The 15,222-nt window shown below is 36.7% G+C and overlaps 1 protein-coding gene across 1 annotated transcript in view; it reads left to right on the top strand.

The window, feature by feature from the left end:
- CAPZA1 (capping protein (actin filament) muscle Z-line, alpha 1) overlaps positions 1–13,385 on the top strand; it is a 43,973-nt gene extending 30,588 nt beyond the window's left edge. Inside the window, exons 6-10 of the mRNA XM_012644621.1 lie at positions 3,663–3,742; positions 4,332–4,410; positions 9,435–9,506; positions 11,306–11,368; positions 11,732–13,385. Coding sequence (XP_012500075.1) covers positions 3,663–3,742; positions 4,332–4,410; positions 9,435–9,506; positions 11,306–11,368; positions 11,732–11,872 — 435 coding nt within the window. The 3' untranslated portion in view covers positions 11,873–13,385. The remainder of the gene's footprint in view (positions 1–3,662; positions 3,743–4,331; positions 4,411–9,434; positions 9,507–11,305; positions 11,369–11,731) is intronic.
- Positions 13,386–15,222: the final 1,837 nt, after the last annotated feature.

Consider the following 15,222-nt stretch of genomic DNA (forward strand, 5'->3'; position numbering starts at 1 on the left):
TGTAATTTTCCCTATGCTTGAAAAATTTCTTAAACAGCACTAAAAATAAAGAATGTTGGACATCCTGTCCCTGATCAAAATACTCTGACATGGTTTCTTTGAAATTGTCATTGATTTGAAAATTCATTAACACATTTGAAACTAACTTAGATTTAATGGCTATTTTACAATCTGATAAGAATTATGTCTGTAAGGGAATATCTGTAAAGCCTTTCTATTTATTAATCTTCTATTTTATTTTCACTAATCTTTTACAATATCATTCAAATATGAATCACTTACACCCATCTTCATAATGCACAAGTTTAGTAGCAGCAATGAAAATTCACATTCTTGTATTATTTTTAAGTGACTCGTTGACAATATTTATGTGATTGCTTTGGAAGGAAGAAACAAATCAAACCGGCTGATGTAGCATTTCCTCACATATTTCCAAAGTGATGCCTCAAAATCAACAAATATAAGCAGTTGGTAGAATCATGACATGAACGTTTAGCTTTCATTCAGGCTAGTCATGCTTTGCTAGTAATGCTGATGACTCAATTATGCAGCAATGGTCTGTAAAAGTGGGGATCACTATAGTATCACCAAGTTACGTTACAATATCTCTTTGGACCATTACTGTAGAATGCAATAGTGTTTTTTCATAAGTAACACTGAGTTGATGATGAGAAAGCAGTAGTCAAGATAAGTATTTCAGCATTATATAGAAACCACATATAGCATTGAAGACTTTTATACTTGTATTTTAAAATTTATTTTTAACTGACAATGTATATGTTTATGGTGTGTACATGATGTTTTGAAATATATATACATTGTGGAATGGCTAAATAGAGCTTATTAACATGCATTACCTCATGTACCTTTTTTGTGGTGAGAACACTTAAAATCTATCACAGTGGTTTTCAAGTAATAAAATACATTGTTATTAACTAGAATATTTTAAATATGTAATGATGATGAGTTATGTGGCAATGTAGAATATTAGTTATGCGCACTTACTTAGTTTGAAGCCTTACTAACTAGTTTGACTCCTAGCACTGCCACTAACTAGTTATGTGAGCTTAGGTAAATTACTTAATGTCTCTGTGCTTCAACTTCTTCATCTGTAAACTGGAAATAATAGTTTTTAACCTCATAGGGTTGTCTTGAGGATTAAGTGAATTAGTAATGTATATAAAATATAAAGTGCTTGGAATAGTGCGCGGCACAAAGTAAGCTCTGCATAAATGTTAGATGTCATTATTATTATATGTTTGATTTTTTTAAAAAATAATGGAGAAAAGCCATTATGGTGGATAAGTACAGAATTCCTTTCTGGAAGCCAGTATTGCAAAGGGAGACATGACAACACTCCCTTTTAGAAATTAACTATTCAGGCCAGGCATGGTGGTTCATGCCTGTAATCCCAGCCCTTTGGGAGGCTGAGGCAGGACTGCTTGAGGCCAAGAGTTTGAGACCGGCCTGGGCGACATAGCAACACCTCATCTCTACAAAAAATTTTTAGAAATTAGCCAGGCATGGTGGCACACACCTGTAGTCCCAGCTACTCAGGAGGCTGAGGTAGGAGGATCATTTGAGCCCAGGAGTTTGGGGTACAGTGAGCTATGATTGCACCACTACACTCCAGCCTGGATGAGAGAGCAAGATCCTGTCTCAAACAAAAACAAAACAAAAAAGAAATTGACTATTAAATCCTAAATACACTTTCTATTTACCGTTTGTTACCTATTCAAAGTTTATTACTATCCATTCCTAATCGATAAGCCCCAGCACTAAGTAACCCTACTGTGTCCTTGATATTCTAGTTAATAACAATGTATACTTGAAAACCACTGTGATAGATTTTAAGTGTTCTCACCACAAAAAAGGTATGTGAGGTAATGCATGTTAATAAGCTCTACTTAGCCATTCTACAATGTATACATATTTCAAAACATAATGTTGTGCACACCGTAAACATATACAATTATTGTCAGTCAGAAAAAACTTCCCTCAGTCATAATTCCTGTAAGTCGTTTCTCTTTATCTCCTCTTTCTACCTTGCCCTTTCTCCTTCTCCACTTTCTCCCTTCCCTCATATCTCTCTCTGCATCACCATCAAACCAACACGCGTTCTTCCCCTATTAATGCCACTTCCTTTATCCACTTCTGAACCCTTTGGTTTTTCACTTTAGTCCCCATTCTACAGAAACTGCTCTCTGAGGTCACTAATGGTTCCTGAATTACCTGATGGCAGTGTCCTTTTCTTAGTCCTTGACTTCTGTATGGCATTTCACACTGAGGCCAACGAGCTGCTTCTAGAAATTATGATTTGCTTAGGCTTCTATGTCAGCACCCTCTAATTATTCTGTTTGTTACTCATTTTTTTTCCTTCCCTGCCTTTGTAAATGTAGGCATTCCCCAAAGATATATTTCTCTCTCTTGAAAGCTCATAGTCCATTTAATGTAGGGAAAGTAACAGAGACGTTTGTTTCACAAAAACGGTGGGTTTGGATTTTGCCTTTACCACTTGCTTTCTGAGTGACCTTAGGCAAGAAGCTCTGTGAACTTCAACTCTATCATCTGTAGATAACAGTGTGTTTCACTAGATTTATTAGAATAAATGGAAAATACATGTAAAAACATATTCGTGACTATAGCAGCAGTCCCCAACCTTTTTGGCACCAGGGACTGGTTTCATGGAAGACAATTTTTCCATGAACCAAGGGTGATGGGGTGTTGTGGGTGAAGGGGAAGGTGGTGCCGAGCTTAGGCAGTGATACCTGGCCTGTTTCCTAACAGGCCACCGACCAGTACTGGCCTGGAGGTTGGGGACCACAGCTATAAATCACTATTTCTTTTCTTTGCTTTCCCTTGGTAATTGCATTTCCATTCACCTCTCCCACACTAAGGAGAAGTTGGTATTACTAACTACTAACTAGATATCTCCATCTGGATTTTCAATTTGTTAATGAAACCACCATCTTTCTAGTCATCTTTTGGTTCCTTCTTTCCTTTCCCCTTCATTTGCAATATATTGCTAAACTTTTGATTGTACTTCTGCATTCTGTATGCAATCCTTCCTTCCCATTCCCATGGATACCCCCCTAGCTTATTGCCTACATTAATTCTGTGGCCTGCTAACCAACCTTCAGCTTTTCTTCCATTTTATCCTGTACACCAATATTGATTATTCTCCCAAAATATTAGTTCTGGCCATGTTTTGCTATCTCTCCATTGCCTGCTATTACATGACCTAAATCTACCATCCTGTTTTGTCTCCCGCTAGTCTACATCACACGCCCTCTAACCTGAGAGAACTAACTGCCGTTCACTGAACAAGCCCTCAGTTTCCTGCTTGCACTATTTACTCATCTTTATTCTCAGCCGCCGCTTATCAGAATCTCATCTGTCTTGTAAAGCCCAGCTTAAATGGCACCTCCCTTGTACTCTAAACCAAGAGCAGTAATTCCCTCTGTATTTATTGTACTACTGTCTCTGCTAGAACCTCACATGCTCTGCTGTGTGTTCATATCCCATGAACTCTACTGTGTTGTAATCTCATTCTGTCTAATTCTTTGTCTCCCTCCAGGATTTAGCACACTGCTTTTGTACAGTGTTTATTGTTTAGATTAAATATGTTTTTGGAGTCTAACTATGTTTTTTTCCAATAATAGGTTTATGCTAAAACTATAGATGGGCAACAGACTATTATTGCATGTATTGAAAGCCACCAGTTTCAACCTAAAAACTTCTGGTAAGAAACAGATATTCCCTGCTATTCGTATCTAATTTATATTAGAAAGAAACCAGCTGTCGAGACATAGTTTTTAATCTAACTAGCTTGGAATAAATTACTTAACTTATAGACTTCAGTTCCCCAACTATAAAATGAGAGATTTAGACTCCTTCCAATTCTAAGATTTTATAATCGTGTTTTTTTTTTTTAAATACTCTTATATTGAGTGAGAACAAGTAATTAATAAAGTGCTCAGTTGAAAATCCAAGTTATACTTGGGTTCGGGTTAATAATACTTGAGTTAATTGCATAACTCAGCAGCCTATCCATCCATTTTTGGAAGAGCCTCCTGTGAACAGAATAGGCATAGATTTCTACTTCAAGAGAAGAAAAGGAAAAATGAAAGTCAAAATAACTTAGAAAAGTCTTATGGGTGGACCGCTTGGATCCAGATTTATATTTAAGGAGACAGAGCCTTGAATTTGTCAAACTGGAAATGACTCTTTTTCTTTTCCCTCTTGACCAGCTTCTCTGACTCAGTGACAAATCACCTCTTTCTTGTTGATTATTGCTAGTTCTGAAGGATTGTGTGTGTGTGTTTTAATAGGAATGGTCGTTGGAGATCAGAGTGGAAGTTCACCATTACACCACCTACAGCCCAGGTGGTTGGAGTGCTTAAGATTCAGGTGAGATTCCAAAATGTTTATAGACTGCGGTTTAACACATTAACTGCCATGTGAGTTGTATTTAACTCATGCTAGTTTTGAGCCCGGGGCCTCATGAAGCATTTGTAACTCACACATCTCTTCACCTTGGGAGCCATGAGAATTATTTATCAAGTTGCATGTAACTCATGTACAGAAAACAATAAAAAAATGACAAATTTTTCATTAAATTAGGATCGTTTTGTTTTCGAAGTTTTTATTTTATTTTCGTAATAAAACACCATGGCCCCAGGGAAGAAAACTTTTTTTCTAGTGTGGCAATGTGCTAAAACTCACATCTTTAAAACAAACATGCAAGTTGATATTCGTTCTAGTAGTAGAAATAAGGACCAACTATATGTAGATGCAAAGGAAGATCGAAGGTAGTGAATAGAAACAGAAGGCCCTTTCCTGGGGAGATAGTTAAACAGAGATATTCTGAGTTGATAAAGGATAGTCATGTAGAGTGTACTGCAACATGACTATTGTTATTTTTTCTTTCAAAAATAGTGTAAGATCTTTCCAGAAATTACCAAACAGCAGTTTTAGGAAAGAATAAAATAAGTAATAAGAAGTTACTATATAGCAGCTACTGTAGCTTAGGGTCTTTTATGTATATTATCTCGTGTGTGTGTGTGTGTGTGTGTGTGTGTGTATAAAACTTCTGAAGAAAAGCTATATGAATGGTTTTGTTGGTGGTTTTTGTTGTTTTGACAGAAGGTTTTAAAATAAATAAAACTAAATTAAACTAAACTGAATAAAACAGGAACGAGAGAGAATGGCCAGGTGTCGTCTTGTTAGAGTATAAATAACCAAGCAGAGTAGATTTCTAATGCTGGTGTCAAGGCAGACAGGCAGCTGAATAAGGTAGCTCTTAACTCATTCGATGCCTATCTGGACTGAAGTCTTCTAATATCTTAGCAGAGGTTTCATTTTCTAAATTCAGGCTGATTTAATTTTTAAGCCTGACTAACTCTTAAGGTCAGATTAAACAGTTACAGGTAAGTGAGAAGATCAGTATCTAACTGTACCTGTGTTATATCGTGTTAAGTCTTGCTTTAATAATAATTAGCAGGAGCTATCTTTTTTAATGGTATAACTTAATCAGATGTGTAGGTAGTAAATGCTGTCTGCATCCTCTCTTTTCATACATACCTATAGCTTCCTGCTACAAGTAGCATCCCCCAGGTGAGATAGCCTGGAAGTGTTCACAGCTCTGGGAGCAGCCCTCAATGTTATGTAAGAGTTAGTAAATAAATATGCCAGCTTCTTCGCTACTCAAATGAGACAACTCTGAAGCATGTTCTATTTAGTCTTCCAGAGCCCAGTGCCCCAGCTGTAACCTGTTCATTAATGCACCTGTAAGGCTACCTTCTCTTCCATGTCTCACTTTCTCAGTCCCCTGAGCAAGCTTCCTGAGATTAGCTCCCAAATAAGCTATTTTCCCTTAAATCTTTAGCTTGGGGTCTGCTAAAACAGTATATTCTGTTTCTGTTAACTGAATCTATTAGTAGCTTAATGCTCTAGACCAGCGGTCCCAACCTTTTTGGCACCAGGGACTGGTTTCACGAAAGACTGTGGTGGATGGGGGCAAAGCTCAGGCGGTGATGCAAGCGATGGGGCATTGGCTTCCTGCTGCTCATTTCCTGCTGTGTGCTCTCCCCCTTCCTTTTTTTCCATGAGGGAGGTGGACAGGGAAGCTCTGTGGCCTGGTGCTTAACAGGCCATGGACCAGTACCAGTTTATAGCTCAGGAATTGGGGGCCACAGCTCTAGACCTTTTATATGGCATCAACATTAACCTGGCAGCTTACTATAAATTTATGTAAGTAAATTTACCTCGTTTACAGGCAGAAACAGTTATTTGTATTTTAGCTTTGCCAGTGCAAACCTATAAAGTAAGAGCACTCATCACAAAGGGTGATAATTTCTGGTAGGACTTTTATAAGAGACCCCAGTGTGCAGAACCTCATTGATACCTTTCGAAGCACATACTGTCTGATCAGACTTTCAGGGAAGTCTTACTTCATTTATATATCTTTTAAAAATCGGAGTGAGAATTATTTGGAAGAGTCATTAAGATATTTATTTAGGCTAGTCTATAGGCAAAAGGGTAGTTCCAGGAAGGCAACAATGTCTGAGGATTTGTGTTGATGACAGTCAAATTGAACTCCGTATGCATTAACTGAACCATTTTCATATTAGGAGATGAGACCTAGAAAAGGTTTTGTTTTGGTACAGGCAGAGTTTAAGCTTAATTTCTAACAATTATTATATCATTAGTATATTAGATAATGAAATTAATATTTTTAGAATTTTCAGTTGAGTTCATAAACAGGCTTATGGCCTTATCCTATATTCCTTTCCATGTCCTAGTTCTTAAGAAACATAATGGAAGTTCATACCAATTGCATAGTCTTTGTTCTTGGACAAAAATGAATGTGCCCTGCATGCCTCCTTTCTTTAGATGACTTCTGAGAAATATATTAAGTCTTTGTTTCTTCTCTGGCCGGATCTCTCTCTCTCTTTTCTTTTTAATATACCCCATCCTGTTTATTCTCATTCCCCTTCCCAGTGTTCTTTTGAGCCCCTTGACTTCTAGTTTCTTAGTTGAAAAACAAACAAAACTAGTGTTTAGGTGTGACCTACCTGTATTTTGAATATCCTTGTCCTTGTCTGTTGGGATTTTAGCCTTTATATGTCATCATTATTTAGCCCAATCTTTTTTGCCCACATCTTTGCTATTCTGATTTTTGCCTGTAAGTATTAGAGCCATTTATCATCTCTCTTCTTTTCTTCTTTAACCTCTTTTAGAAAGCCAAAAGATGAAATTTCAGGGTTTGGAGAGAGTATGGAAAATCTAAAGTCTCATTCCCATCTAGATGGAGCCACCTGTTTGTCCCCATTAAAAAAGATACCTGTTTTTGTCCCTTAAACATGGATATATAGTAGGTTCATGTTGCCCACAGGGAAGTCCTTTTATTGTGAATAGGACCATGGTTTCTGCCTAAATGAAGCTAGGCTGTTAATTATCTTCTTCTAATGATATCCCAAAAGAGTAAGCCCCTAGTGAGACACTTTATTTCTACCCAGATTGAAGAATTTCTGACTTTTTGACAAAGCGTAGCATTAGAAGGTATTGTGCATGTTGGATAAGGTTTTAGATCTAGAACTTGACCTAATTCAAATCCTAGTTCTTCCTCTCAGTAGGTATGTGATCGCGGGTAAGTTATCAAACTGCTTAAAGCCTCAGTTTCCTCAGCTGTAAAAAAAAAAAAAAAAATAGAGTTAGTAGTAGTTCTTATCTCCTAGAGTTTTTGTAAAGACTAAATGAGATAATAAGTGAAGTGTTTTGCATAGTGCTTAACACATAGTAAAGGCTCAATAAATAATAGCTGTAGTAGTGAAGATTACTATTCCTCTCTTCTCCTTTTCTACTTTATCTCTAACAACATTCCTTTTTGTTCAAAAAACGAAGATGTCTTAGTTCATTGGGCTGCTGTAACAAAATACCTTAGGCTGGGCAATTTATAAACAACAGAAATTTATTGCTCACTCTTCTGGAGGCTAAGAAGTCCAACATCAAGGCATCAGCAGATTCGCTGTGTGGTGAGGCTTGTCTCTCACAGATGATGACTTCTTGCTGTGTCCTCTCACGATGGGAATGGGTGAGCACTGTGTTCTCAGATGGTGGGAGAGGACCAAAGGAGCTCACTTGAGCCTCTTAGAAGGATGCTGATCCCATTCATGAGGGTGGAGCCTTTATGACTAATCACTTCCCAAAGTCCCCACCTCTTAATACTATCACATTGGGTATTGGGTTCCAACATAAGAATTTTGGGAAAACACCAACATTAAGACCATGGCACTAGATGAAGGAAACAGCATTACCTGAACTACTGTCCTAGCCCTCAATTTCAGATCTTTTCATTTTATTTTCTTCATAGCACAAGTGTAATCTTTCTAAAACATGCCCTTTTCCTGAGTTCCCATCACCTATAATAGGATAAAGTCTAAACTCTTAACATGATCTATAAGGTGCTTTCTTCTTCACAGTCTGTCTCCTACTTCTTAGCACTGTGTCCTGCCTCACCGTCTCTTAAACACATATTCATATGCAGTGAGTTCTTTGCTCTCCTCTAAACTAAACCACTTGTACTCCATTCTCGTAATACTTTTTTGTTTCCTTGCTAGATACCCTTCTCTCCCTTGTCCCCTTAGGTGACAACTCCTATTTTTAGGACCCTGTTCAAATGCACTTAACAAAAGGATACCCTTATCTTATTGTATATGGCTAGTTGGTAGCCATATTAGGGTGGCTGAACTTACCTTGTAAATTGCCAAAACTTCCTATAAGCCATACATGTCATTGATTTGGTAGTCTATCTCTTGTGTACTCCTCCTTTTTGCTAATTGTTTTCATAATTGTAGCATCTCATTTTACCTTATGTCTTCAGAATTGCTTTTATCTTACTTTGGTAGTCTAATTTACCAATAAAATATTCAATTTTCAATTTTGTCTTTAACCCTCAATTAAGCTTTTCCTGCACCTGGTCAGATCTACTTTCCAATATTGATGATAGTGTATATGGAGAGATGTGTCAGGTATTAGGATCAATTAAAACTCATTGGTTTTCACAGAGAAAAACTGTTCAATGATTTTAATTATTTTAATACCGTTAGGAGTGGGATCTTACTCATCTTTGTGTTCGCAATGCTTAGTACAGTGCCTGGAATGTAAAAAAGTGGAAAGTCAAACTTATAATAATTAGTTTTCCTTGGTAAGGAAAGAAGGAATTAAGTGTTCTGTGGATTTTAATTAACAAAAAAATAAATAAATAAAAATAACTACCACCGTGAATTACCATTGGTTATATTAATTATTTGTTCAGAGTTCGTAAAGATGGCTTACCAACTTAAAGATGGCTTATAGCACAGATTTGTATTCTAAGCAATAGGTGTATATATGAAGTTCACATAAACTTGCTAAAACATTGTCTCATACAGGTTCACTATTATGAAGATGGCAATGTTCAGTTGGTTAGTCATAAAGATGTACAGGATTCAATAACTGTTTCGGTGAGTATGGAATATTTAATGTCTGTCTGACTTGGGTCTTGTTTTTCTTAAAAAAATTCATTTTGAGCCTGAGCCCTGATTCTGCCAGTAGAAATTCAGTTTGCTTCCTTGCTTTGATTTTGACAGCCTCTATTAGTCCCTCTTACTACCAGCCAGCTATGTTAGTTCACAGTCTTTGACTGAAAATAGAGATTATGGCTTTAGAGAAACTTCCTTCTTTCTCGCTTTCTCCCAATTATAAAATTTGCTCAAGGACAGTAATCAATACCAGAATCAATAAATTCCAGAAGCAAGGAAAGTTTGCCAAACTAAATCCTAATAGGGTTGCATTTATATCATTAAAGAAACAACCTTTTTAGGAGTATTCAATTAGAAAGTATTATGTTTTATACCTTGAAAGAAGAGACATAATTTCTTTTTATTCTTTCTTTCATGGTATCATTACTTCTTTAGAGTCTTAGAAGTTAGTGAATACTCCTAAAGAGCTTTTGTTTATGTGTGTTATGTCTATCAAAATTCACCTTCTTAAAAATTAAAAATGAGGCTAGGCACGGTGGCTCATGCATGTAATCCTAGCACTTTGGGAGACTGAGACGGCAGGATCCTTTGAGGAGTTCATGACCAGCCTGGGCAACATACAAGACCCTATTTCTACAAAAAATAGAAAATTAGCTGGGTGTGGCGGCACATGCCTGTAATCCCAACTACTTGGGAGGATAAGGGGGGGAAGATCCCTTGAGCCCAGTGGTTTGAGGTTACAGTGAGCTATAATGATGCCACTGTACTCTAGCCCAGGCAACAGAGTGAGACCTCGTCTCAAAAAGTAAATAAATAAAACAGAGAAATGTTAAAAATATTAATTAAAAATAATGAAAACAAACTCATTATTTGTTATCATAAGTAACATCTTTATGAGTAACTATGTTTTCCAAACAACAGCAAAAAACTAGAGGAATGGCATTAATTTATGTCTTTGCAAATTGTGTAATGCCTGGCTTAATAGAAGACAGCAGGATTCTCATATCTGCCTCATACATTCCATTAGCCCTCAAAGTGATAAAGTCATCACATGTCATGTAGCCTCCAGGAAACTGCATTGTACAAGCATTACAGGGTGAAAGTGAAATGGGCAAATAACTTTGTCTTAGTACTATTGTAAAAATGGAAAATAGTTTTGACCTCTTCACGGTCTGTCTTGTGTCTGCTGCTGTAGTCATTAAATCTTACCTTCTTCCCTTTAATTCTGTTATACTTAATGGTGAGAGGAAGAGAGAGATTCATTTTGTACCTGAATCATGTATTAAATAATACAAAATGTGATTGGCTGCTTTAACATCGTAAGTGGCAAATAAAGAAGGATATGAGCTTACATATATGACTGATATGTCTGAGGGCATTGTTCATATCATTTTAAATGAGAAATATTTTCAAGGAATCAAGATTTGAAGACCTGATGATGTCTTTTCAACATATTGTGGTAAAGTGGAAAGAGCATGGTTTTTTTTGGTGAACATCTAGATTCAGATCCCATATTTATCATTCAAAAGCTATATAATTTTGGTCAAGTCACTTAAGACGGTTCTATTTTCTCATCTGCAAAATGGAGGTGATGATTACAATATATCTATTTCACAGGGTTGTCGTGGTAATCAAAGCAGGTAAAGTGCATGGGAACACTTGGTAAACCAGAAATTGTTATACAAATGTCAGTTAAGATGGATTTACTTTTCATTATCTTTTTATTGACTGCTTATACATTTTAAAAAATTCTTATTTTCCCCTTTTCCTTCCTCCATTAGAATGAAGTCCAAACTGCCAAGGAGTTTATTAAAATCATAGAGAATGCAGAAAATGAGTATCAGGTAAGAAGATTTGGAACTAATTTTTCTAGTTCTACTATCTTATTATTTTGCTGTTAACATAGTTTGTTAGACCTGTGTCCTTTAATGTAAATATACATACTGTTCAGTGCTACTAAGTGTGGAGACTTTGCAGCAACTCGGCATTCTGCTTACAGTCAGGGTTTCGGGATTGCAAAGGACCATAGCTCTAGTTTTAGAAATAATAAAAGTGAGCTTCAGAGATTGGAGAGGAGCTCGCTAGAAATATATCCTATCTCTCCTTCATAGGGGACTCAAGCATATCCACTGACTATAGCATTACTTTGCTATTCACAACCAATCCCATTTCTGTTCGAGCAACTCATTTTCAATTATCTATTGCAGACAGCAATTAGTGAAAACTATCAAACAATGTCAGATACCACATTCAAGGCTTTGCGCCGGCAGCTTCCAGTTACCCGCACCAAAATCGACTGGAACAAGATACTCAGCTACAAGATTGGCAAAGAAATGCAGAATGCTTAAAGGCTGAATGTAGGATTCTTCAGTATGTGGAAAGAAAAGGATTCAACGTGTGGTCATATGATAAATAAGTGATTTATAAACAAGAGTGATATTTTGCTAGGGCTTTCAAAGTTAATAGGTTTTCTAGCCTCATGGAATACTGTTGAACCTATAGCATTGTCTTGATTCTTTTGTGTTCTCTGCCTTGTAATTTTCTGTTATCATTATATCTACTTGTAAATTTTTTTTTTGTTAATTTTGCTACATTTAATGTTGGAGAGAGAAATCTATCCTGGAGTCATTTTGCTGTTTAGAAAATTTTCCTAGCCATGAAGCCCTGTTATTGATTTAGATAAAGTAATATGTTCAGTACTTTTCTACCCTTATCCTTCAAAGAACTTCTGGTACTTCAGTGGTTTTTACTTACCCACCAATAGCAGTTAAAGAGGCTATGCTATATAAACTATACCTAAATGGAAGACACATGCATCCTTCTCCCTCCAACTGCTTTGATCATCATTTATTAGCATCTTATAACTGTAGTTTTCCAAAGTTTGGATTGGGACTTTTCAGGTCCTTTTGTGGGGTGTCGGGGCAAGGGGGGAGGAAGTTTTCTGGAAATTCCATTATAGCCAGCTTCTCTGGGGAACTTGTTTTTAAATCCAAAGACTTGAAATTGAACCACATTCCCTGCACATGAACATGTTTGCTTTCTTCCCTTCCTTCATTGTCTTCTTCCCATCTAGTACCATTGTAGTTATAGACATCTGCATTTTTAGAAGAGTTTTACCCATTTATTTTTTTTTAAACATTTAAGAACTACTAACATACTGTGGATATAGTAGAGTATAAAACTTGAAAAATGCAGATGTTGAAGGAATAAGTATCTTGTGCTTTAATACTTTGTGGCAGGATTGTGCTATAGCAAATGAATCAAACAACTATGTAAATCACAAACAAAAACTAAAAATGAACCAAAGTGAAAAGGATAACTTCCAGGCAGTATCTTTCTATTGTAACCTGTTATTTAAGGGAATACTAGTGATTTCTTCTAAATAGATGTAAAACTTGTTCCAAATTACTCTTCCTCAGTCCTGCCTGCCAAGAACTCAAGTGTAACTGTGATATAGCAACCCTTCCCAGGTATATTGGCAGGTATGTGTGTGAGCTCAGAATACACAGGTGACGTAGATATGATATGACAGCTGGTAATGGTGGATTCATTTACATTGTTTACACTCTATGACCAGGCCTTAAGGGAAGGTCAGTTTTTTAAAAAAAACCAAGTAGTGTCTTCTTACCTATGTCCAAATACATGTCAAAAAAGAAGGGTGTTTCTGCTTAAACTTTGTTTTTGCTCAGTAATACAGTCAAGCAAGAGTTTGTTTCCAAGTGACCCATTGAGCTGTATAAGCATTTTTGTTTATTTCAAATAAAATATATTTGTATTATTTGTCATTCATACTATCCATCCATACCACACTATCTTCTGTATCAGGTAGTCCAATAGAAATATACCTGTTTTGTTCTAAAATTGTCTGAGTCTCTCCTTTTTGGTTCATCTCTTCAGCCTTTGTTCCCAAGGTAAGATACTCGACTGTATTTGATCTTATTTGTTGAGAATGTTTAGGGTTTCTGAAATTAGTTCCTATCTTCAACTAATATAGACTCAGTAAACATCCAAAGACTTGCAAAGAACACCTTTTTTTTCAGGGGAGAGCAATGTCTGTGGATCTTATTGCTCTTTACTCAAAGGCTACCAGTGTTTCAAAGGTTTCGTTTTCTTAATGTCAAAAAGAAAAATCTAGTTATCTTCTCTGCCTATCATTCAGAAAGGAAGGCCTAAGTACAGTTGTAGTCACTAGGCAGGAAGTAGAAATGAAAGAATCCCTGCACCTTGAACTTGGTAATATTTCGCATTGGCTTAACTCTAAATGCTGCTTTCCACTCTTTAGCTGGCTTAGCTACAGACTGTGGGAAAGGCTTTTATCCTGGTTCACCATGGAAAACCGGAGGGAGTTTGTGTGGTTCGCCATCCAAGGCCAGTTCAAACTCCTGTTCAAGGCCATTTAGCTGTCCTCATTCTACTTGTAATACAAATAGATTCAGACATTCTTGCCTTTAACTTATTAACTCTGTCATCCTGCCCCCAGGCTATCCCTTTATTTCCTTAGCTCAGACAGACTTTTTTTTAAGCTCTTAATCTCATGACTATCTAAATCCCTTGGTTACTTGTATAGTTGGGTGGAAGTCAACCCTCCTTGCCAAGGTCCTGCAGAGACCCCAACTTCTTAACCTCCCTCAGCAGAATATTTGCTTGAATTGTGTCTATTTTATCACATGCTGCTGAAATCAGCCTATGGTATCCTAGGACAAAGGTTTCCCAGCCAGATGGGATAGGAGTTGACTCATCTGAGCCTCAGTGGTTGGCCTTCTGTTGGTTGCCTAGTTCCAGTGCCTGTTCTCTATTTTATAATCTAGAACTTTGATGCTGGACCCATCTAGGTTAATGAGTTATTTGGCAAACCTTGGTACATTCTCTCCAAACTCAAAAAAGACTGATAAATATCTGAATGCCAATTTACAAATTTACAATTTTATATAGAACTATCAAGTGAACCCGATTCTCATGACCGCCTTCTAGTTTTTCAGCTACCTACTATGTGAGAAATCAAAGAAAGGAAGGTTGGTAAATATAGGACAAAACTGGTGGGTCCTATAGTTTAAGTTGAGCTAACTTAAATTCTCCTTTGAATAGATAGGGTATATATAAATATAGAGAGTCAATATAAGCCCATTGAGGGCAGAAACCAATCTCACATCTCTTCAAATCCAAGATATCAAAAAGCATTCTGTTATGTATAAAGATATACAGTTGATTCTCATTATTCAGGTTAGTCACTTGGAACACTGAATTAGCAAATACTCTGAAGCTTATCTAATCGGAATTTTCTCTGTAAAGCCTCATCGTTAGGAACACTATACTGCACTTAAACACTACACTTGGGGGCCATTTTAAGCAGTGAAATCACTAGCCAGAAGTACAAAATACAAAAATCTCAGCACTAAATAGACCCCAAAGGGGCACTTGTTTATCATATGAAACAAGGAGGCAGAGCATCACTGTATTCTACTTTAGCTGGGAACATGCACGTTGGGCAACCCTAATTTTTCGCCACTCTGTGCGTGTCCATGAATGACCACATAAGTACTGCAACTATTGATTTGGGGGCTACAAATTTTAGTGAGTAAGTGAATTTGCAAACATAGAATCTGAAAATAAGGAGGATCAACTGTACCGTCACAGCCTCTCCTTTGTGGTAGACTAATTTTAGTATTTCAGTGATCTTGGGAGGATATCGGTTTATTCC

Source organism: Propithecus coquereli, unplaced genomic scaffold (assembly GCF_000956105.1).
Source record: "Propithecus coquereli isolate 6110/MARCELLA unplaced genomic scaffold, Pcoq_1.0 Scaffold215, whole genome shotgun sequence".
Classification (NCBI taxonomy): domain Eukaryota; kingdom Metazoa; phylum Chordata; class Mammalia; order Primates; family Indriidae; genus Propithecus; species Propithecus coquereli.